General features: G+C 40.3%; 1 protein-coding gene across 2 annotated transcripts in view; it reads left to right on the top strand.

Annotated features, from left to right (window-relative positions):
• The window catches only part of FMR1NB (FMR1 neighbor), a 34,866-nt gene extending 11,287 nt beyond the window's left edge, over positions 1-23,579 (top strand). Inside the window, exons 2-6 of one of the 2 annotated variants that reach the window (XM_069064236.1) lie at positions 9,314-9,427; positions 11,335-11,475; positions 14,956-15,052; positions 20,805-20,959; positions 23,397-23,579. In XM_069064236.1, the coding sequence (XP_068920337.1) occupies positions 9,314-9,427; positions 11,335-11,475; positions 14,956-15,052; positions 20,805-20,959; positions 23,397-23,404 (515 nt within the window). In that variant the 3' untranslated portion in view covers positions 23,405-23,579. The remainder of the gene's footprint in view (positions 1-9,313; positions 9,428-11,334; positions 11,476-14,955; positions 15,053-20,804; positions 20,960-23,396) is intronic. The other variant, XM_069064237.1, reaches the window with a different exon arrangement.
• Positions 23,580-24,090: the final 511 nt, after the last annotated feature.

Raw genomic sequence — 24,090 nt, 5'->3', positions numbered from 1 at the left:
CTTATTCCCTTCCCCCCTACTCTCCTGTAGGGCAAGACAGGACTGAACATGCCAGTCTTCTGCTTAAAAACCTTCTGTGGTTCCCTGTTGCTTTTAGGATAAAATATAGACTTCTTAGCCTAGATTTAAGGTCCTTCATAATCTGTTTCCTATCTACTTTTCTATCTTTATTTCACATTTATCCCCTTCATGCTATGTGTTCTAACCAAACTACCCTGCTCAGATATTTACCAAATTGGTCACGTCATCTCCTGCCTGAAGTCAATAATACCTAAGTTAAAATTCAGCATCAGACACTTAATAGCTATGTGACCTCAGGCACAGTCATTTAATCTCTCTCTGCTTCAGTTTCTTCAACTGTAAAAATAGGAATGATAGTGCTTGCACATAGTAGGCACTTTATAATTACTTATTTCCTTTCATCTGTACATTCATACAGGTTACCATATATATTTTTTTTCTGCATATTTTCTTTGCCTATCACTACCTACTTGGAATTATACTTATTTGTGTAATAAAAAGAATTTGTACATAGTCACCCAAATCTTCTCCACAATATATACTCTCTGGAACCTGAATTTTTTCAAATAAGTATAATTGCAACCTAGATATCATTCTCAACTCTTTTCTATCTCTCATGTTTCATAGCTAAACTATTGTCAAGGCCTGTTAAGTTTACTTTTGAAACAACTCCCAGATATACCCCCTTCTTTTCTCTGTTATTGCTGTCACCATGGTACAGGCCCTTTTAACACACACCTAACTGTTGGAATTACCTGCTTGTTTGTTGTTAGTCTGCCTGTCACAAGTCTTTCCCCATTCTAGTCTGTCCTTGAGATGGAGCCAAGGTGGTGAGGTGAGAGCTAGTATTTTTACCTAAGCTACTTCATCTCCTCCCTTACAGTTATCTAGAAGGAATGCCAGACTGAATTCTGATTGGGAAAACCAAGAAAAAGTCACAGTCAGTCATTTGTCCAGCCTAGGGCAGCTTAGGAAGACAGAAAGAAAGATCTGTGGACACTGTGATAGAGACTGACAAGGAGTGCAATGCAGCAGTGATGCCACAATAGGTAGAAATTATAGTGGGTTATGGTGGTGGTAGCACCAATCACATGGAGCAGCCCAATGCCCAAGGATGTCAGAAAGTTAGAAAGAGATTCCAGGAGACCGTTATACTATCACTGAGAACAAGAGTGGTTGCTTTCTGGGAACTCTGTCATCCATAGCTCAATTCCAGATCACAGTTTCAGGGTAGAGAGGAGTGATCATGGTTACAAGAGTCAGGGGCCCTACCTATATGAGGAGCAAGGAATAAGAACCTGACCATAAAAAGCTACTGTAGTGACCAGCAAGCTCAAGACACAAACACAGAAGAAGACAATGACTTGAGAACGTCTATAAGCAAAGTCTCAAAGAAAAATGCAGATTAAATATGACTAACAAGAATTTGTAGAAGAATTAAAGAAAAGTGCAAAATATATTTTAAAAATTAAATGATAGGGGCAGCTAGGTGGCGCAGTGAGTAAGAGCGTTGGCCCTGGAGTTGGAAGGACCCGGGATCGATTCCGGCCTCAGATAATTAACACCTATACAAAAAAAGAACTGGCCTGGTAACCTTGAGCAAGTTACTTAACCCCAATTGCTTAAAAAAAAAATAAATCATAAGAGGAAAAATTGGGAAAAGAAATGAGTTATGCAAGGAAATTTTGAAAAGAGAATTCATAGTTTGATAAAAGAGGTGCAAAAATACTGAAGAAAATAATTCCTTAAAAATCAGATTGGCCACATAGTAAAAGTATAAAATGTCACTGAGGAAAATAACTCCCTAGAAATTAGAATTGACCAAGTAGACGCTAATGACTCCATGAGACATCAAGAAACAATCAAACAAAAGTCAAGACTGAAGCCCCTCCCCCCCCAGAAGAATGTGAACTATCTAATAGGAAAAATAATTGACCTAGAAAATAGACTAAGGAGAGATAACTTAGGAATCATTGAGGTACCTGAAAGCTATGAATACAAAAAGAATCTAGACACCATATTTCAAGAAATGATGAAGGAAAACTGCCAAGATATCTTAGAACCAGAGGGCAAAGTAGAAATTGAAAGGATCTACTGATCATCTCCTGAAAGAAATACCCAAATGAAAACTCCCACAAATATTATAGCCAAAATTCTGAGCTCCCAGGTCAAGGAGAAAATATTGTAGATAGCCAGAAAGAAAGAATTAAGATATCATGGAACCACAGTCAGTATCACACAAGATTTAGCAGTTACTACTGTAAAGAAGCAGAAAGCTTAGAATATGATATTCCTGAATTCAAAGGAGCTAGGACAGGGGTGGGGAACCTGTGGCCTTGAGGTCACATGTGGCCTTTTAGGCCCTTGGGTGTGGCCTTTTGACTGATTTCAAGTTTTACAGAACAAATCCTTTTATTTTTTTGCTTTTTGGAGGGCAGTTGGGGTTAAGTGACTTGCTCAAGGTCACATGGCTAGTTTTTGTGTTAAATGACTGAGGCCGGATTTGAACTCAGGTACTCCTGATTCCAAGGCCGGTGCTGTATTCACTGCACCACCTAGCCGCCCCTAACAAATCCTTTTATTAAAGGGATTTGTTCTGTGAAGTTTGGATTCAGTTCAAGGCCACACTTGAGGACCTAGAGTGCTACATGTGGCCTCAAGGCCACAGGTTCCCCACCACTGAGCTAGGATTACAACCAAGAATAAACTGTCCAACCAAACAAAAACCCTTCGGGGAAGAAAATGGACATTTAAAATAAAACATTCCTGATGAAAAAACCAGAGCTAAATAGGAAATTTGACATTCAAACATAAGACTAAAGAGAAGCATAAAAAGATAAATATCACTGAGAGTTCATAAGGGACTAAACAAGGTTAAACTGTTTATATCCCTGTCTATAAAGATACTACTTATAACCCTAAGAATTTTATCACCACTAGGACTGTTAGTCTACTTAGACAGAGAGCATGGGTGTGATTCTGTTATGTTGGAGATAACTCAAAAGAAGAATGCAGGGATGAGAAAGATAGACACACTGGGAGAAGAGGGAAGGGAGAGGAAGAATTAGAAAATTATCTCATAATAATGAGGTGTATATAATTATTATATAATCATGATTATTATATAATAATTATAAAATTATATATATATAAAATATATAATAATTATATAATCATAATAATTATCTCATAATAAATGAGGTATGCAAAGAGGGATTTTTACAATGGAAGAAAGGATAGTGCGGGGTCAAGGGAGAGTGGACAACACTGGAACCTCACTCTTATCTGAACTGGTTCAAGGATGGAACAATATACACATACAGTGTGTATATATACACAATATATATACAGCCGTAACCCATCTTACCCAACAGGGAAGTAGGATGGAGAGAGGTTAAGAGAAGGTTGGGGAGATGAAAAGGAATGAGAGGCAGGATAGATGAAGAATGGTAATGGTCAGAAGCAAAACAAACTCTTGAGGAGGGGACAGGGTTAAAAAAAAGGATATGTATAAGAGAATAGAAAGGAGGGAAATGCATATTTGGCAGTCATAGCTATAAATATGAATGGGATGAATTTACCCATAAAAATGGAAGAGAATAGCAGAACCCAGAAATCAGAACCCAATATAAGTTATTTATAAGAAATATATTTGAAACAAATATACATATGAAGTTAAAATGAGGTGCTAGAGTAGAATCTGTTATGCTTCACCCAAAGTAAAAAAAGCAAGTATGGCTATCATGATTTCAGACAAAGCAGAAATAGACCTAATTAAAAGCAATAATCAGGGAGATTACATTTTGCTAAAGAAACCATAGACAATGAATTAATATCAGTCCTGAACATATATCCACTAAGTGGCATAATATACAAATTTTTGAAGGAAAAGTTAAATGAGTTAAGGAGGAAATAGATGGTAAAACTATACCAGTGGGGGACCTCAATTTACCTCTTTCAGACTTAGATAAATCTAATCATAAAATAAATAAAAAGTTAAGGATATGAATAGAATTTTAGAAAAGTTAGATTCAATAGACCTCTGGATAATATTGAATGGTAATAGAAAGGATCATACCTGTTTCTCATCCATACATGGCACCTTCACAAAAATTAACCTTGTATTAGGGGATAAAAAGCCTTACAGACAGATGCAGATAGGCAGAAATGTTAAATACATATTTTCCTGACCATATTGCAATAAAAATTATATTCAGTAAAGGACCTTTGAAACATAGATGGAAAATTAATTGGAAATTAATCTGCTCCTAAAGAACAAGTATGTCAAAAAATTATAGACATTGTTAATAATGTAAAGGCGATAACAACAATGAGAAAATCTAATAATCCAGTAACATTTATTAAGCACCTACTGCATGCCAGGTGCTGTGCTAAGAGCCAGAGATATAATTAATAAAAATATAGTGCCTGCCCTCAAGGAGCTTACAGGCTAACGGGGGAGACAACACACTAAAGGAGTCATGGAAGCAGACTAGGAGGACACTAGGCGTACTTAGCACAGGGGTATCCTGTTCCATGGAGTTGAACCAAACAGAGCAGCAAAATTTGTGGGATGCATCCAAAGTAGTATTTAGAAGAAAATTTATATCTCTAAACACATCAATAAAAGAGAGAAAGAGAAGATCAAAAATTAGGTATGCAACTAAAAAAAAGCTAGAAAAAAAACTTTAGTTCATCCTCTATTCAGCTGCCAAAGTGATTTTCCTAAAATGCTGGTCTAACTATATAACATCTCCGAGATCAAATATATAATCCTCTGTCATTCAAAGCCCTTCAGAACATTGCTTAAGCCCCAGCCCCCACCTTTCCAGTTTTCTTAAACCTTATGTCTAACTGACTTTCCCCACCCGTAAGTACTTTTAGATCCATTGCCACTGACCTCCTTGCTGTTCCTCAAATAAGAAACTCCATCTCTCACCTCCAGTTATTTTCTCTGACTTTATCTATGTTTTAAATAGCCTCCTTCCTCATCCCCCTCCTGGCTTCCTTCAAGACCCTGCTAAAATCCTATCTTCTACAAGAAGCCTTTCCCAGTCTGTCTTGATTCTAGTCCTTTTTATCTGTTGATTATTTCCAGTTTTTCTTATATAAAGTTTGTTTGTACATTGTTATTTGCATGTTGTCTCCCCCATTAGATTTCAAGCTCCTCAAGGGCAGGACCTGCCTTTTGCCTTTCTTTGTATGCCTAGCGCTTAGCACAGTGTCTGGTACATAGTAGGTGTTTAATAAATGTTTATTGATTGACTCTTATTAACATAAAATATTACTCTGACCAACTGCCCCTCACCCTTTTAAACCTAATATGCATCCAACTCCTCCTTAAAGGGGCAAGGACTATTTTGATTTGCTTTTTATATTTCTTGAGCAGGTCCTTGAATATAGTAGCCACTAAGGAGGCATATAGGAGTTATAATCTCTACTGACAAAGGCAGTGCCTACACCCTGTGAGATCATGGTTCTATCAAAGTGTAGGAGGCTTGGTGTAGAAATATTGCAGTTTTTCTTTAAGACAGGGTGAAGCAATGGAAAAAGCACCATCTAGAGTCATAGGACCTAGACTGGAATCCTACCTCTTCCACCTTACTATGTGTGACTACTGGCAAGTCATTAAACTTCTCTGTATTTAGTTTCTCTCAGCTGTAAAATGAGGGGGTTGGACAATATGACTTGAAATCCCTTATAGCTCTAAATCTCTAACTTATGGCATCAAGTGAATTGTAGTAGAAAGAATTCTGGTCTTGAAATCAGGAAGACTCGGGTTCCACTCCTGCTCCAGATACCTACTCGTTGTGTGACAAGTCACTTACTCTCTCTAAGCATCAGTCTGTCAGTGACCCTCAAGGGCACTTCTGGCTTTAAATCTGTGATCCTATAATCTGTAAAATGGGGATAAAGATAGCACCCAGTTCACAGGGTTGTTATGAGATTAAAAGGAGATAATATATGTCAGATGCTTTAAACTTTAAAGTGCTATCTAAATGTGAGCTGCTATCAGCACCACTACTAAATAGGAAGAAATTTACCCAAAGTATTTTCCAAGATAATTCAAGATGTCTTCTTTCTCAAATAAAAGGATTCCCTATTGATGGTAAAGTACTCCAAATGCTTCTATTGGCATATAATACTGTACTAATGGCATTAAGGTCCAAAACCCCATAAATCCTCCCTAGCAATGTGAAATAGGCCAGTATAGCCATTCATGCTGGAAAACTCAAGCCAGTAAAAATGTGTGAAAATGGATAAGCTGAACAGTGATGGAGTGAGTAGAATAACACACAAAGGTAGCTTGACCTTAGAATTTACAAAGCGCAGCAGTCTGGAGCCCCTGAGATTAGGGAAAACCAGTTCTACATACTCCAGGAGGCCATGGGTGGGCCACTGTTTAATAATGTGACCATCACATTATGTGATGGACAAGCAGCAACTTCTTTGAATAGCCCACAATCTTTGTATTTGGGGCAAATATTTGCTGTGCGTAAATAATGAGCTGGACCTATAATGGAGTAGGAAGGGGAGAGTGAGAGTATTGTTTTCAGTGATCCTAATATGATTCCTACTAAAATTGGAAATCTCTTTGAGGTATTTGATTTAAGGTATTTTATATGGTCTCCAAAGATGGAAAATTGTGAAAATAATAAGTGATCCACAAAGCAATAGAAAGATGTAAATGGGCTATGTATAGCATGCTGCCAACAACTTGCTTGCAATAAGTAGTTTAAAAGTCATTCTTCTTAAGGACAGGAATAACTGAAAAAAGAGGTGAGTTAGCGTCATCCTGAGACTGAAAGGCAACAAACAGGTTGCCAGTGTGAGTGGCACATTGGCACCCCTGCCTGCGACACTAAATGACCAAAGAGAAAGCATCGAGAATGTTATGTAGAATTTGTATGGGTTAATTATGGAATGTGTGGGATGGGGATTGCACATAGTGTGAAGGGGGAAGGTAGTGGATTTTGAATAGTTTTTGTGAAATGAGTACCATTTTTTTAAGCTTTCAAAGTATCAAATGAGCTAAGTATTGTACTGGACTCTGCTGCTAACTAGTTGTATGACCTTGGTTAAGTCACTCCCATCTTCTTGGCTTTGGTTTCCTTAATTTTCCAGTAAAATAAGAGTGTTGGATTAGATCAGTGAAGCATCCCCAATCCATAATAGATTTTTACTGGTTCATAATACATGACTGGCAGCTAGGATAGAGTGGAGAGTGGTGGAAGGTGGCCACTGAAGTCAGGAAGACTTGTCTTCCTGAGTTCAAATCTGGCCTCAGATACTTACTAACTACCCAGGGCAATTCACTTCACCCTCTTTGCCTCAGTTTTCTTATCTGTAAGATGAGCTGGAGAAGGAAATGGGAAACCACTCCAGTATCTTTGCCAAGAAAACCCCAAATGGGGTCACAGAGTCCAACATGACTGAACAGCAAAAAATACATGACTGCCAAAGAAAAATTACTTCCTGAAACTTACAAGCATAAATAAACCTTACTGGGGTGGCTAGGTGGCTCAGTGAATAGAGCACTGGCCCTGGAGTCAGGAAGACCTGAGTTCAAATCCGACCTCAGACACTTAACACAAAAACTAGCCTTGTGACCTTGGGCAAGTCACTTAACCCCAATTGCCCTCCCCTTCCCCCTCCAAAAAGAAAAAAAGAAGATAAACCTTATTTCTCCTCATCTTGGTGTCTTACTGCTTCTGTCCCAGGATCCTTTCTCTCTCACTCCCAGTCCCACCCCCATAGTCATTGAGAGCATCTGAGCTGTGGTTATGTGAAATGGAATTGTCATTATTAAGCAGTTACATACTTTGCCAATCTGTACTATGGTCTGAGTTGGAAAACGGTAGACTGTTAGTAGTCTATTTTTTTAAATAATGGAATTGTTCAAATGTATTATTAACTCTCTTGTCTTTTTAGGGTAAACAGAACATAATATTTTTTGTTTGCTAATTCACTTGAGCATACAGCTTCCCCTACCTTCTCACCTGCCCCCATCCCCAGGACCTGAGGGGATGACATCTTGTTAAACAGTGGCCTTCTCAGGGCCTTCTGGAGTATGTAGAACTTCCCCTACACTGTGGGCCCAGACTCCTGTGCTTTGTAAATTCTACGGTCAGTCTAGGTTTTGTTGTTATTCTGGTCCCTCCCTCACTATTAGGCTGCCAGTCTTGACTTTCTCTGCCATCAGTAGACAAACAGTGGATGGAGAAAACGAAAATGAAATAAGGTAGAAAAGTGAGTAAGTGTGGAGCAGGCAAAGGTTGAAAGCACAGAGTGAGGGGGTTAGTGTTGTAAAGGAGGAAGAACATGCCTTCCTAGATGATACAAACCTCTGAGATTGGCAGAATAGATGTTAAAACCTGCTTCTTAATGGGGAGGAGAGAAGAGAAGTGTGTTCCACTTGGATGGCCTGGGTTTTCCTCACTGAAGCAGGAGGCAGATCTTTCTTCCAAAAGTACTTCTGGTATGAATTCCCTATAGCTAAGAGATGACCAACAACATAGAAGAGTAGGGAACCCCCTGGATTCAGAAACAAGGGTTCATTTGGATTCAGATTTCTCTTCTATGACTTCATAGCTGTGTGCTTTTGAGCTGGTCCCTTTATCCCCCCTAGGCCCAAGTTTCCTTCTCAGAAAAATGAGAGGCTCAGTTGGACTTGATAATACTACCAGCTCAAACACGGAACTCAAAGACCTCTGTTCCTCCTGTCTCCAAGTTGTCAACTCATCTGCCACTTTGATAAATGACCAAAAGAAGTGGCATTTGTGACTTGCAACTTTACCTTAGTTATATAGTTCCATGACACATACTAGTTGTCTGATTGTAGGCAAGTTATTAACTTTTCTGGGCCTCGGTTTTCTCCTCTTCACATAGAGACAGGGATCCTCCCAGAGCTGTTTGGAAACCCAAATAAGAAAACAGATATAAAGCACTTTGCATACCTTTAAGTACTGTATATGTAACTGTCAGTTATTGTTGTATCAGGCTTCCATTTAAAAATTTTTTATTATAAATTATTTAAACTTAAGAGCAACAGTGAAAATAATTTTGCCTTGTGTCCTGTGTATTCAGAAATGTGTTTAACTGTCATAATATGCTGCTATTCAGCTTTACACAATAGTGACCTGCTGACTAGAGACATTGGAAATTTGCTATCTCTCTTAATATTACGCTTGATGCCTTCATAAAGAAAAGTAGTTACTATTAAAATGTCATTAAAAGTAATAAATTCTTGAATATATTGGGTTCAAGTAACCTAATTCTTGAGCACTTTCAGGTTTTGCAATTCCATTTGGATATACTTTGAGAAGGAATGAGAAGTCTCTTGAAAACTCTAACATGATATTAGGAGGATCAGAAGATGATACAAACCAGTTCTTCTATCCAAGGTGTAAGTGTCTTAAATCACTGGACCCTACCATTCCTGTGCCTAGTACATAGCAAGCAGTTTAAAAATGCTTATTAAATTGTTGAATTGAATTAAATATGCTCTTCTGTAGATATCTGGCAGCATCTCTAAGTCATTCCCCAATGATTGACCTTTGGAACAGAGCCTGAGATTCAGTCAATTGTCCCAGGTTTGGGGAAATATGAGCCTTTGATGGCATTTAGCCAGGTGTTGGGAAGCCCTGATGTTGTGAACTAGACCAGATGTTTTTTCCATCTGTCTTGCTGATCTTTTTTTTTTAAAGGTCAGATTTCATCTCCCAGAATTTCTCTGTAATACTGTACTTAATGTGTTTCTCAGGCCTGCAACTGCCCCCTGAGAATGATTAACCACAATTAGACATTTCCCCTATTGGAACACATTTGGTGTCCCTTCAAGGAGAAGCCACATGAATTACAAAGATAAATCAGTTATTTCAAATTATGCAAAGATATGCCAGAAATAATTGGGAGCCATTAGTATGTTAACAGGGCATTCCATCAATTGCTTGTTTCTATTCCAGATTTAAACACTGTCCCAGTCTGTGACCTTGGCCTGATATATTTCATGTGTCTGTGTCCCTGTTTCCTAGTCTACAAAACGTCCACAATATCACCTAGTTAGAGGGGGGTGCAATGGCATATGCCAGAGCCAAACTGGTTTTTTCCTATAGTGAGCAGCCTGATGCTAGAGATAGTAATAATTGGGGTCTTACAATGATTTAGCCTTGCAGGCTCTGAGAGGTAGCCGCTTTACATTTCCATGGCTATCACAGGGTTCAGGTAAATTGTCCTTTGGCAGACACACAGCTCTGCGTTGCCTTCATCAAAAAGAGCTTTGATCACAGTATTTTCACAAGACATTGGTGTATGGAAACAGCCACTGTAAACTGGTACCCTCAAATTTGGTTCTCTGGTCTAACACTGACTTAAAATAAAATCCAGCTGTTGCATCTCAAGGAAAGCATAGAATCTGGTGTGAGTCAAATCTTAAGAAAATTTTGATAATCAAATGGTTTAAAATGCCTTTCACTGTACTAAATCGACCAAGTGTGTCCAAGGATCAAATGAGATAATGCATGTGCGATGTTCTTCATATTTTAAAGCTTATGTAAATGTATTATTATCTCCCCCTCCACAATTGACAGTATATGTAAAGGCATTTTACAAAGCTTACAGCTGTGTCAAAGTGTTGAGTTAGAATGAACAATGAACACTTTTCCCCCAGCTGCTTCTGCTGCTTCCCTTTTAATAGGCTCTTTGTCATTCTGCTGTTGCACAATTTAGCAGGCTTTTGTGGGTTAAAAAATTATCCAGTTAAGGTACAGCATCCTTGACCTGAAAGGTAGTCTTGAGAAATCCTTCTTCTTCTTCCCTTTGGGCAGACATCAATCTCTAAGTTTGGAAAGGCTATGGTTTTCATGGTCTTCCTTTAGCTCCCCTTTGGCATGCCATGTTTGCAAATTGCCTTCTTCCTCTAAGTCTGGGTATTCTTCCTACTGGTGAATCCAAATTGGGATATGTAAACTGAGTTATTCCTAAAGACATGCGACTATAGCCCATACCATTCAGGGCATGTCTTTGGAAAATAACTTTTATCCTTAAGCTGTTGACAATTCAAGCATCTTCTGTAAGTTCATCTAGTAGGAGACATCCGACCTGAGATGGTCTTCTTTTAATTTTTCATTTGACTATTATTTCAACAACCAATTTCCTATTTTCTTTCAGTGGGTGAGATGAACTTTCCTTTCTATTTGTTTTGGCTCTGGGAGACATTTGGGTCATAATAGTTACTCAAATGGAGTATAGGAATGGGATGAGGTATTAATGACTATTGCTAAAAAATCTCTCTTGAATTTCTGTCTCCGAAAGCTTGCTGGCCAAGGGATGGACAGAAGATCGAGGCATGTCGTGGAAATGAGATTCTTAATCAAACCATGTGTTTGAAATTCGGCTGCTGCTATTTCCCAGAAGAAAACAATAAGATAACATGTTACTCTCCTTTAGTAAACAGTAAGCTTATCTTCAAATAGTTGGTATGGATCTAGCTGATAAAAATGCAGAAACTGTTTACATGATAGGAGTTTAAATTCTGGGCCCTCAGTCAGAATTTTGCACAGTCTCCCCTCAAGTCCCAAGCACATTCCATTTTTATTAATCCCATCTTAATGTACAAACTGGGAACTGGTCCAAAAGCAAGTGAAGTAGAAATCTCTATAGTATTTTGGGTGGATTAAGTGGGAACAATAGGAATAGTGTGTGAGATTTTTTTCCAATGCAATGAGTTCATAAAATAAGGGCCTCTGATTTGGAAAGAAATCACCAATCTCTCTCTGTCTCCACCCACCCTCTTGTTCTCAATCTCTTTCTTCCTCCCCTCACTCCCATTCCAATGGCACTTGGGATGATACTTTATCTTGTGAGGTAGTCTTCAGTAGAAAAGCATGCTATCTCCTGGCTTGAGACAATTTGTACTTGTACTAGATGTCTAGTCTCCAGTTGATCCCCTGAATCAGGACATGGCACGGGGTCAAGAATGATGTTCAAATGAGTCAGGAAACATTGGGTTGAAACTAACAATTTGTACCAGTTTCTATTCTCTTTTCCACCTCACAGAGTTACAGCAATCAAAAAGTAACCTAATTAAGTGAAGCACTTACCAATTAGAATTGAAAGCTATTCTTTTTTTTCTGAGGAAGTTATTTCTCTAGAAAAAAAAAATCTCTGGATATGGATACCATGCTATGGCCTACATAGCTAAACTGTTCACCTCAACCATCCTGCTTTTTCCAAAGAGGACCCAAGAATAGCTGAGTGACTCTCTATTTCACACTTGGAGGGCAGAGAGTAGCTGCACAGCCTTGGCAAAGCCTGTTGTGTCCAGACCACATAGTGCAGGCTGTGTGGTGAAATGGAAAGAATTCTGGATTTGGACTCTGAGGAGCTGGCCACTTATTGCCCAAGTGACTTTGGCTAAGTCACTTTCCCTCTTCAAGCCTCAGTTCCTCTGTAAAATGAGGGGAGTTGACTCGGTAATCTCTAAGGCTTCTTCCAGTTCTAAATCTTTTGTCCCCAGAAATACCCTCAGCGCATACTTGAGAATAAGGGGATGATTTTTCTGAGATGGCTTTCCAGCCACCATTACTGGGACAGCTTCTCCTTGGGTCTGTGGCTGATCAGAAATAGGAGCAATCCCTTTCTCTTGCTTTGGATTTTCCCATAATTTTGTCTCAAGCTTTTAGACTTTTAGGAATAGAACCATTTTTACTTTCCAGGAGTTACCATTTTTATGTGCATTTCCAGTGTACATGTTCCATGTCTCAAAGTTACTGTATGTCAAGCCTTGATCACTATTAGATAGGAGAGTTGGCTTAGATATTTCCACAGGCCTCTTTTTGGTGGGCGGAGGGGAAGAAAGGAGGTGTTTTTTTGGTTTTAAAAATTTTTCCATTAAAGTTCTCTTCTGATACCTCATTGCATGTGATATACCAGGGGAGCTAGGCTTTGGTAAGCCCTGCCAACCCATACTTTATCAATTCTTTTCTGAGAAAACATGGCATAGTGGGTAGTACTGGACTTGGAATCAGGAGAGACCTGGATTCAAATCCTGCCTGTCACACTTGGTAGCTTGTGATGCTAGGCTACTTATTTAACTAACTCTGATCTTCAATGTCTTCATTTGTAAAATGGAGGTAATAATAGTCTCTATCTCACAAAGTTGTCATGAGGTTCAAATGAGAGAATAGATGTAAAACACTTTGTAAACTTTAAAATGCTACAGAAATGTCAGTTATTGTTATTATTTTAAATTTAATTCAACATTTATTCAACACCTGTGTGCTGGGCACAGGGGTGACAGTGGTTGGGAGACAAAACCCAAAAGGAAGCTGTCTTCAATTAGCTTTTGTGTTATTAAGTAAGATTATAGATTTTACAGTTGAGAAAACTGAGGCCATGGAAGGGAGATGACTTGCGCAAGCTTCATTAGAGAGCTGGAATTGAAAACCTTATTCCCAAAATCTAAATTCAATACACCTCCATTGTGCACTTTGCCAGCCTGGAAAGCATTATCTGAAAATTGGTTGTTGTTGCTGTTGTTATTCTTGTGGCACAGAGAAGCTCAACCCCAGAGTCATCTTGGGTGATGAATTTGCTGGCCATAGAACCTCTCAAAACCCGTCTGCTAAATTAGAGAGAGGCCATGTTCTCCCAGTGGGGAGAGGAGTGCTCCAACCCACAAAAGTGGGAGATGTCTTAAAGAAGCAATTTAAAAATTGCATATTTTTCAATAATAATATCTGACATTTATATGATGCTTTAAGGTTTGCAAAATACATTTCTTATTTGATCCCACAGCCACCCACGTGAAATGTCATTATATCCATTTTATAGATGAGGAGATTCCCCTCAGAGAGGTGAAGCAACTTGTCAAGGGTCACAAACACAGCTTCTCTTTGTGCCAAGGCCACTATTCTTTCTACCACACAATGCTAGTTTTGGTCAAGCCTCTTGGACAATTCCTCAGAATCGTGAGGGCACAGGACCAGTTTCCAGTACTTGAAGATTTAATGCTATAAGTCCCATGAGATATCATTTCTTTAAAAAGTTCACATAGGTGGCAACTAGGTGGTGCAGTGAATAGAGCACTGGCCCTGGAGTCTGGAGAATTTGAGTTCAAATTTGGCCTCACACACTTAACACAAAAACTAGCCTGTGACCTTGGGCAAGTCGCTTAACCCCAATTGCCCTGCCTTCCCCCTGCAAAAAAAACAAAAAGTTCACACAGTCATTCTTCACGTCCCAGTTCTTTGTTGACCATGTAGCATTCATGATGGAAATTGTACCTTTGTCGGAACGACAGGATTGCAAATTTAAAATATTTATTATTCATTCATCAGTGCATTTTTTATATTGTATGGGGAAAGATATTAGGCTTTTTGTAAAAGAAAAAAGTTGTGCTGAAAGTGACAATTCCCCAGCTCTTTTAAGAACACGCTTCGAAAAGAATGAAAGTCTGAATATTTGTAGTCGGCTGCTGCTACTTGATTCCTCGATTAATTGAATGGGAGTATAGTTTGAAAGTCAGCATTTAAGAGACCAATTGTTTTATCAAGTTAACTGTTCAGAGATGAATTAGCTACTTGAGTGCCCTGGGATGTATAGCGTATGTCCAAAAAGAAAACAGACGTGTAGCCCTAGGAGGGAATGCCTACGATGGATCACAATCTGTTGACAAAAAAATAGCCTGATTTTTTCAAAAGCTTGCCTTTTTGGTGAGCCACCTTTTTCCAGGGCAGCCTTGAGCTGTGTACCAGAAAGCCCCTTTGCGCTATTCCACCGGCACATATATTATCCCTTGTCATGAAACAAGGATGTCTCCTCCTTCAGCTCGATTAGCTAATTAGGTTTTCTCTGAAGATTTGATGAAAGATGGCTCATCTTTGCTTGCTTGAGTTACAGAAGTGTTAACAGGCCCTGTCCTTTGCCCAACAGATATTCAGCTAAGCCTTCGCTTATTCTTCATTGGGATTGTCTGCTTGTCTGTACTAGGGGACGTTCTGATCTGCTGCTGTATCATTTGCCAACAAAGGTACACAAGCATGCAAGTATATCCTTTTATTTCTTAGTTTTCCAGTATGGGAGGATCTCTTTCTGTCAGGTGGGCTCCAAAGCATGGGGATTGTACCTCAGTTCGTTTTTGTTCAAAAGGGAAGGCAACCTGTAGGCATTTTTGAAATCCTGGAAAGTAATATTTCCATGATGTTTGTATAATAAGCATGCTCTTTTTAAAAAAGCTATTCTGCTTCATTGCCTTTATGTGTCTCTCCCAGCCCAACACAGTATCTGCATTTGTAGAATGCATATTAGCTGTATTTCCAAAGTATCTATTACAGGTCTGAAGTACATTGTAATACACTAGGTAATGAGAGATGATTGATTGAGTGCCCAAGTGCAAGGTAGAGACAACAAAATATATTTCCTCGCAGTTAGGGGGAGAGGAAGGGATTGAGGTGACTTGCAGTTGCCTGAGGAAGTTTCTTAGAACAAGTAAGACTAGAACTGAGCCCTGAGGCCTAGGGAGGATTTTTAAGAGCAGTTGAAGAAGAGAGGGGAGAGACTTGCCCAGAGGCAGATATTTAAGTACATTTGTTTGGGGGCTTCTTCAATGCAATCCCTTTAACTGTCATCTCCCTGCAGAACTTTGCTACAGAAGTCATCTATTATTTCACCTCTGCCTTGTGTTCACTCATTTCTCATGGAAATTGTGCCAATATGGACTGCTTGCAGATATAGAAAAATAGAGCCTGTGTAAATTTGATGCCAATAAAAAAGCATCCTCAAATTGATTCTGAGTCTCTCTTAACTGTCCACTAACTGGGGTCAGTAAGTACCTAGCCCAGTGAGGTCCAACCCTCCATCCTCCAGTAGGCTGAAAGCAGAGTGAGCTGATTATGGGGCGGAAGAGGGAGCAACTCCACTGATTTTCTTGGGGGCCAACTCTTGGCCAACATTTATCTGTTTTTAGATAAAGTGCAACTTTTGGTACCAACTCTAAGGGCTTTGTTTGTATACAAACAAAGATACTACTTATCAAAGTGTATGAACAATGACTGCTGGGCCTTATAACTGATGCTTTTTAAATGCAAAAGGAGAACTGGTTATACTTAAAGAAATGCAGTTCCAGAATTCTGTTTTCTTCCTAGGAGACTGAATTACTAAATTCACACTAAGTGGAGAAATCAGTACTGAGTCTGGACATGACAGACCTTTCATTTTCCTTTCAAGATTGTACGTGATCTGTTATGCTTGTAAGGAACTAGCAGACAGAGCGTGAATGCCCCACCCCAAACCTGGACAGTAATGGTGATGACGTACAGGTGATGGGTTCCCAGAGTCCATACCCCATCATGGCACTTGTGTAGTGATGATCTATGAAACATGTCCCCTCTGAGCTTTATAACATAGTGTGAGTTTCTGTGTTTTAATTTGTGGATTCCAGTATGCTGATAGCCTTGCTCACAGAGGGCCTATCTTCTTAGAGTGTGGGAAGGCAAAGAGAGAGAAGGGTTAAAAAACATTGGTAGAAAGGAGTCATAAAAAGTGGCCTAAAAATCATTATCCTTTGCATTTGGGGATAGGATACAATGTTCTTCATGTTTGTGTGTTTCACTGAACTCTGTAATATGACCAGGGATGTTCTTTGGAAACCCTGGATCTGGTCATTCACCACCTGCTGAAAGGTTTCCAGTTCCCAGCCTAGCTGTTTTCCTAAGTCTAGCTTTCAGGCAAAGAAAAGAAAATCCTCCCAATTCTCAACACAATGCTAGTTTTAGAGAAATATTGTCAAAGAACATTTTGATCACAATCTGAGTACACTGGAGCCTGGTGATAACAGTTAATGTTATAGTGTGAAATTCTTGCCTCATTTCAGGCAGTTCACTTACTTAAGGTCAGTTTCCCATATGAGGTGGTTCCATCATGAGGCTCCTGAGAACAGCACAGGATATTCGAGTATGGTTGAAGGCCTCTTATCAGAGAGGACACTGAAGCCAGAGTCAGAAGACCTGGGTCCAAATTGAGGTTCTAGCCCTGGACTTGAAGGGAAAGAATCTTGCTTCAGACTTTAATACTTGTTAGCTCTGTGACCTTGGGCAAGTTAGGTACTTGTTTGAGCCTCAATTTATTCATCTGTAGACAGAAAAATAATATTTACACAACCTACTTCACAACTTTGTTTTGAGGATCAAATAATTAAAGCACTAAAAATGTAGTCATAATGTGACTTGGAGTCAGGAAGACCAGAATTTGAATCTTACCTTAGATGTCCATTATCTCTGTGATCTTGGACAAGTCATTTAACATCTGTCTGACTCAGTTTCCTCAACTGTAAAATGGGGATAATAATAGCACCTACCTGCCAAAGGTTGCTGTGAGGCTCCAATGAGATAATATCTATAAAGTGGTTTGCAAACCTTAAAGCTCTGTAGAAATGGTAGTTCTTATTGCTATTATTGTTATTACTCTTCTTACTTCTGCATCCTCCCCAGCCTCTCCCATTCTGCTTTCCATCACTTTACTCATATTGCGTGTGTTCTTTTTAAGGTTTCCTAATGACTCCCTAATTACTGAATCTAATGGTCTGTTCTTGGTTTTTCACTACCTTATCCTATCTAATTCCTTGGCTTCCATGATACTGCACCCTTGTGGTACAGGATGTCTGGCTGCTCCTTTTCTGGTTCTTTTACTGAGTTTTCTTCCTCCACCTGCTGCCAAAGTGTCAGTGTCCCTCCAGGTTCTGTCCTCCACCTACTCTTTTCTCTATGTTTTCTTCCTTAGTAGACTCATCTACTCCCATGGCTTCAATGATCTGCCTCTTTCTGAGACTTTGCAGGTGGTGATCTCATTGCTGTCTTTTGGTATCAGCTTGGTTGCACTGGCATGTGTTGATAGGACTACTTTCTTGATCTGATGTTTTCTTCCAGCTGCCTAGCATCTCCCCATCTTTTGCCTATAGTGTTCTCTGCAATATTTACATATGACCAGTGGGAACCTGGTTCTTGCTCCCTCTGCATCCTGGTGAGTGATTACTGCTCTTTCAGCTGACTGTAGAGCCCTGACAACAAGACAATTGATTAGGGATTCTGAATGCCAGAGACTAGGGGGATTGTGCCTTCTTAGAAAGTAATTCACCATTCTCTTCTTGGAGGAGGCCCAACTAGAATGCCCTTGATGGCAGAGTTGAACTGAAACATTAGCCCAGCCCTACCAGGTGTTTGGGTGGGTCATCCATTCTCTAAAAGCAAGGTGTTCCAATTCTCCCTCAACTTTCTCTCTCTCTCTCTCTCTCTCTCTTCTGTCTCTCTCCTCTCTCTCTCCTCTCTCCCTCCTCTCTCTCTCTGTCTTTCCCTCCTCTTTCTCTGTCTCTCTCTCTGTCTCTGTCCTCTCTCATCTCTGTCTCTCTCTCTCTGTCTCTCTCCTCTCTCCCTCCTCTCTCTCTCTGTCTCTATCTCTCTCTGTCTTTCCCTCCTCTTTCTCTGTCTCTCTCTGTCTCTGTCTCTCTCTCCTCTCCCCTCTGTCCTCTCTTTTCTCTTCTCTTCTCCTCTTCTCTCTCACTGGACACCAGGCCCATTAGGTCATCTTGACCTTTTATCAAAGCACTTTGTAAATTAAATGCTTTGTAATCACTCACTAGAATTCTTGTCCTTATTGCAAACCACCTCTACTGGGTGTCTTGCTGTTTAATTTCCGGTACATAAAATGTACAAAAATGCCACATCCTCTGCTGTATTTCCTGTAAACTTTGGAACTGAATTAGTGACAAGGCCATTCTGGTGCAACTAGTCACATAAAGAAGTGGCAGCATAGCATAGGGGACATAGCATAGGCAGGACTTGGAGTCAGGAAGACTTGAGTTCAAATCCTGATTGTGATACTTAGATACTTACTAGCTGGATCACTCTGGAGAAGTTGCTTTGCTACTCTGAGCCTCCTTTTCTCCCAATGGGAATATTCATTCCTGCGGTAAGTATCTCACAGAATTGTTGTGAGTATCAAGTGAAAAGATGAATAGGAAGTGTTTTGTGAAGTGCTGGAAAAATGACAGCAGTTGCTAATGATGCTGCTAACAAGGGACTCCATCTCTGGTTTTCTCTGCCCTCCCATGCTGACAGTCATTTCAGAGTTCTGTCATCGAATGTTAGCATTCAGAGAGCTCTTAGTCTGTGTGCACAACTGTGGCCCCTTTGGTAATACAGGAGGTTCAGGAAAGCTAGTGGTGACCAACATGCTGCCTGAAAGTCCAAGTACTGAAAAAGACATTGGTACATGTCCTTTTAAAGTGCATTTAATTTCCCTGCAACATAAAGAATCCAGAGATAAAAAGTGTTTTGTTTTGCCAGGCCTTTGCCTCATGGCTTATTTTAGATCTAGAGATGCTTCTATGATGATTTGTCAAAGATCCTGTTTCTTGGGGTTACTTCTTTATCCAGGGTATTCTGGTGGCCTTTCAGTAAAGGAATTTGGAGAGAAAATAAGTTACGCCATGGAAAACCAAAGTGCTGAATTGGGGAACAGGGTTGGCAGCCCAGTTCAGTGAGGCATGTTACCTCTCTGATTCCCCCCCACACACACACACACACTTCCTTTCCCACACATATACCTGCAGTTCCAAATCCCAGATCCATCCTTTTGGAGAAGAGTGCAGTCTGCCTGCCTGCCTTTCAGTCTCTGGAGTCCGAGTTTCTCTTGTGAAAATTGGCTTCTCTATGTTGCTGGGCATTGAGTGCTGGGCTTATTTTTTCCAAATCTGCAAATCCTTCATTCATTGTCCTTCACTAGGTTAAATGGGTTTCTTTTTCCCCTCTCTCCTTTTCTGTGTTTTTCCTTGACCTCTGCCATGGCCACTTTTCCTTTTTTTCTTTGGCACATACACTTATTGCATCTAAAACTTCCAGGTCTTTGATTTACCAAGCAGCCAATCAGCAGACAACTATTGGCTTGACCACTGAGAAGGGTAGAAAGCAAGGAAGAAAATATGCTCTCTGCCTGCCCCAGAGGGCCAGCCCATCTCATCTGTGGACTAGCCCATCTAACCTTTCTGATAAGTGTTTATCTACTTTCTGCTAGAAAACCATTCTTTCTGAGGCTTCCCCTTCCACTTTGGGGTAGTTCCCATTGTTAGGAAATGTTTCTTTCTCTTGAACCAAAATCTGCCTCTCTGTAACTTTTACCTATTTCTCCTGGGCCAGGCAGAACAAGTGTAATCCCCCTTCTTTGTAACATTCTGTCTTCTTTTCTCCAGAGCAAGCCTACCTAGATCCTTCACTATCCTGCTTGCTCTCTTCTTGACTCACCCCTTCCCTGCCATTTGTCTCTATCCTTCCTAAAACGTGGTGCTTCCATGCAAACACAGTGTTCTAGGTGTGGTCATTCCAGGACACGGGATATTAGAGGCAAAATTTGTCCTGTAAAGTTTGAATTCAGTCCAAGGGCCACACTTGAGGACCTAGAGAGTCACATGTGGCCTGGAGAATGTAGGTTCCTCACGTGCTAGGCACTCAGAATGACTCAATAGCAACTGAATAAATGAATGGGTGCAATTCCATTCCATTCAGTACAACCATTGTGGTGGAGTAGTAGAGTAGGAGCTCCTTGGGGCAAGGACCCCCTTGCTAGGCACTTGAGTCAAATTTGCCTAGATGACTAGGCACATACCCCATGACATCTGAAAGAGAACTTACAAGAAGCAGGTGGGCATGTAGAAAAGGGGATGCAGGAAAAGCTGCTTTGTATGTGCTGTTTGTTGTGAGATGAGGGTCTCATCTGGGGTTTTATTGTTGCAGCAAACTCACTAACAATTTACCACGAGGCAACTCAGAAGTCACCAAGACCCTGCTTGATCACGATGACACCCTGGAAAACATCGATGATGTGAATGAGAGCTTTATCCAGGAAGATGAAAAGAGAAAGATGAGGGAGGAGAAAAAGAATAAAAGGGGTAATCATTTTATCATTAATCACCTTAAAAAAGAAGTGATTCACTGGAGTCCCTGATTATTAACTTCTGAAATGCAGAGAACCCGAGGGAAGGGGCTACTTGGCCTTGTTCACTGGGGGCACTGGCACCCTGGGAATGTTAGCAGAAACAAGGAAGAGCCCTTGGGGATGCAGACAGGGCAGAGGCAGCCTCACTCAGTTCCCCTGGAAGCAAGCCCTGCTCCAAGTGTTAGTGGTACAGCTGTCCAATCAAGTCCAAGGGGGCAGCAAAAGACAAGTTCTGACCTGACTCTGACCCTTAGAGAACTTTGACCCTAAGACCCCCTCTGAGATCTGACCTCAGGGGCATGTGGCATTGTAGAAGCAGGTGAGGGGGGAGAGGAGGGAAGCATTCCTGAATTATACCTTAGTGAGAGCTCACTCAGCACTTTCACTGGGCAGCAGACTGACAACCATTGGCATGATACAGTAGAGGCAGAGAACCTGGATTTGAATCCTGCCTCTGCTACTCACCACCTTTATGTGATTATGAACAAGTTACTTATTTTCATATTCCACAAAATGAGGGGCTTCTCTTAGTCCAATGGAAAGGATAATGGATGAGCACAGATCACATCTCTGTTACCTGTTAGCCAGGTGACTCTGGGAAGGGACCTGACCCTATCTGTACCTCGTAGCGCTCATCTTTAGAATGAGGGAGTGGTGCTAGATGATCTGTGAGGGCCCCTCCATCTCGAATCCAGAGATTCATGGTCTCTGCATGGACCTACTTTGATTTCCCTCGCTTACCCTTTTCCTTAGAGAATATTTATGACCAGAAAGAGCATGAAAGTAAATAGTTGTATAGAAAGGCAGCACGGCGTGCTGGAAAGAGCATGGAGCTAGAAATCGGGAAGCTGCGACCCGATGGAGGTCCTTATCTCCTCTGGGCTCATAGCCTAGTTCTTTTTGGTTTATTTTAATATCTTTGAAGTTTAATCTTTGCCTTGTTTTAAAGTAGGATGGGCCACACTTTCCCTTCCCAGAGATGTTCTCCCGCTCTGATGCTTGAGGATTCTCTTAATTGTGAAGCAAGATTTTCCCTGTGGTGTTGCCTTGGTTTTGGATATGTAGCAGGATCTGTGTGTTTTAGCCTTCTGGTATCATTTCACCTGGAGGAGAATGCTCAGTGGGAGTCCTGAGGACAGATGTGCCTCAGCACATGATTAGGTTAACATATGTAAAATTAGGTTATGGTTAGCAAATATTACATGCAGAATATTACTTAAAGTGGGGGGAGATTATTGACAATTGATACAGTAAAATGGAAGGAAATTAGATAGAACTGAGAAGGCATCCAGCTCTGAGTAATATTGTGTTCTTTAATGGAAACTATGATGCCAAGCATTTTTAAATGCAAAAACCTCAATACATTCAGATCAAACTAATTTTAATTTGCAAAGAATAGGAAATGGTGTTTTTTTAAAGTTAATTTCTAGTTTATGTTTTGGCACAGGCAAGGGAAACTCCATTTGGTTTTGTAGGAATGGCATTTTGTTAAATAAATACATTGCTAGAAAGCACATTGTCAGTCTGTAGGATCACGGGATGAAACATCATCTTCAAAGGAGGAGAAAAAAAATGCTTTGAACCCCACAGGAAAAAAAGGAAAATCATAATCTAAGCATTGCCCCACTTGTTTTCCCTTCTAGTTCTGTGTATTGGCAGGCTGGGACCATAGGATTGCAGATGTAGAGTTGGAAGGGTCCCCACAGGTCATCTAGTCCAGCTCCCCCCCTCTTTACAGATTCTGAAACCAGACCTGAACTTGCCCAAGAGTAGCCCAAGTAGTGAGTGGCAGAGCCAGTATCCAAACTCACAACTTCTGACCTCACTCCAAGGCTCTTATCACTTTCCCATGCTGTCCCCTTAGGTTAAGGGTTAGAGGGTGTGAGGTGATGTGTGTGTGTGAGTGTACTAGGACAGGCTTGGGTTTTGATGGGTAGTTTAGGAATTCAAGTGATTTTTCTATAAGACCTGAGGGATTCAGAATACCAGGCCTTCCAGCCCCAGCTCAAAAGCTGTGTGCCCTGGGGACATCACTACCTCTCCTTCACCAGGTCTCTGTTTTATCCTGTAGCTGAGCTCTCAGGGCCTTTCTAGCTCTTAGATTTGAAGATTCTTGTCCCTGCCTGCTATGCAAACAACATATAATGTTTTTGGTTTTGTTTTTTTAACCAGCTCAACAAAGCCCTGAGGCCTGAAAATAGCTTTTGTTATATGGAAGTTTTCTTTGTAAAGGTATTTGTGGTAGTGGGATCTTAATCCTCTGGCTAAGATTTTCAGCCTCCTGTAAGGCTGATAAGACCTAAGGGAGACACAGCCCCTGTTCATTTTTAGTCTGCGTGGTACTCTTTTTCTAGACTGACATTTGGAATTCAACTTTTCTTTTTTTATAGAGACATAAATACATTAAGTGGCTTCCGGTCCTTGAATTGCACAGGCAAGAGGAGCATGCCATAATCACCAGAATGCAATCGAACATCTTAGAAGAAGAAATGTAATCTTTCATTTTTTTGTCTTAAGTAGACTCATATCTTTAATAAAAAAGAGGGGCTTTTGCCTCATTTATATATATATAATTTGTGACTCCTTAATTGTCTAGCTGAATAAATCTAAGACATAGCTAAGGAATCCCTTACAGGCAGCATTTTGGTAAGCAAATAGTGGGTGCATTTCTTTGCTGTTTGTGTTATTTAATGAATACGTCCTTTTCCCCTGCTCTGGGGCTAGAGGAAGGAGGATCCTGGCTGTACTGTAGCTCCCCAGTACATCAAAGTAACCCAAATTAGCAACCACTTTTCATTGTGTATTATCTTTCTCTAGAGCTGTGTAGGGAGTTCAGTCTTTTCTGGTAGCTTCTTTTTAAAAATAAGTGCAGTTGAGATGAGGTACGGGCTCTGGGAACCTCCCTTGGACTCTTTTTTTTTTTTCAATTTAGTTTTTTTTTTTTATTTATTTTTCTGATTTACATCATTCGTTTCCGCCAGATTTTGAGTTACAAATTTTCTCCCCGTTTTTCCCTCACCCATCCCCCCAAAACAGCAGTCCCACAGGATGTCCCCACCTCCAATCTGCTCTCTCCCATATTTT

Source organism: Petaurus breviceps, unplaced genomic scaffold (genome assembly GCF_028583685.1).
Source record: "Petaurus breviceps papuanus isolate PSGF00001 unplaced genomic scaffold, PetGlider_PUasm1.0 90626, whole genome shotgun sequence".
Taxonomy (NCBI): domain Eukaryota; kingdom Metazoa; phylum Chordata; class Mammalia; order Diprotodontia; family Petauridae; genus Petaurus; species Petaurus breviceps.
Note: the sequence above shows the minus strand (reverse complement) of the source record. Positions and strands in the feature narration are given on the sequence as shown.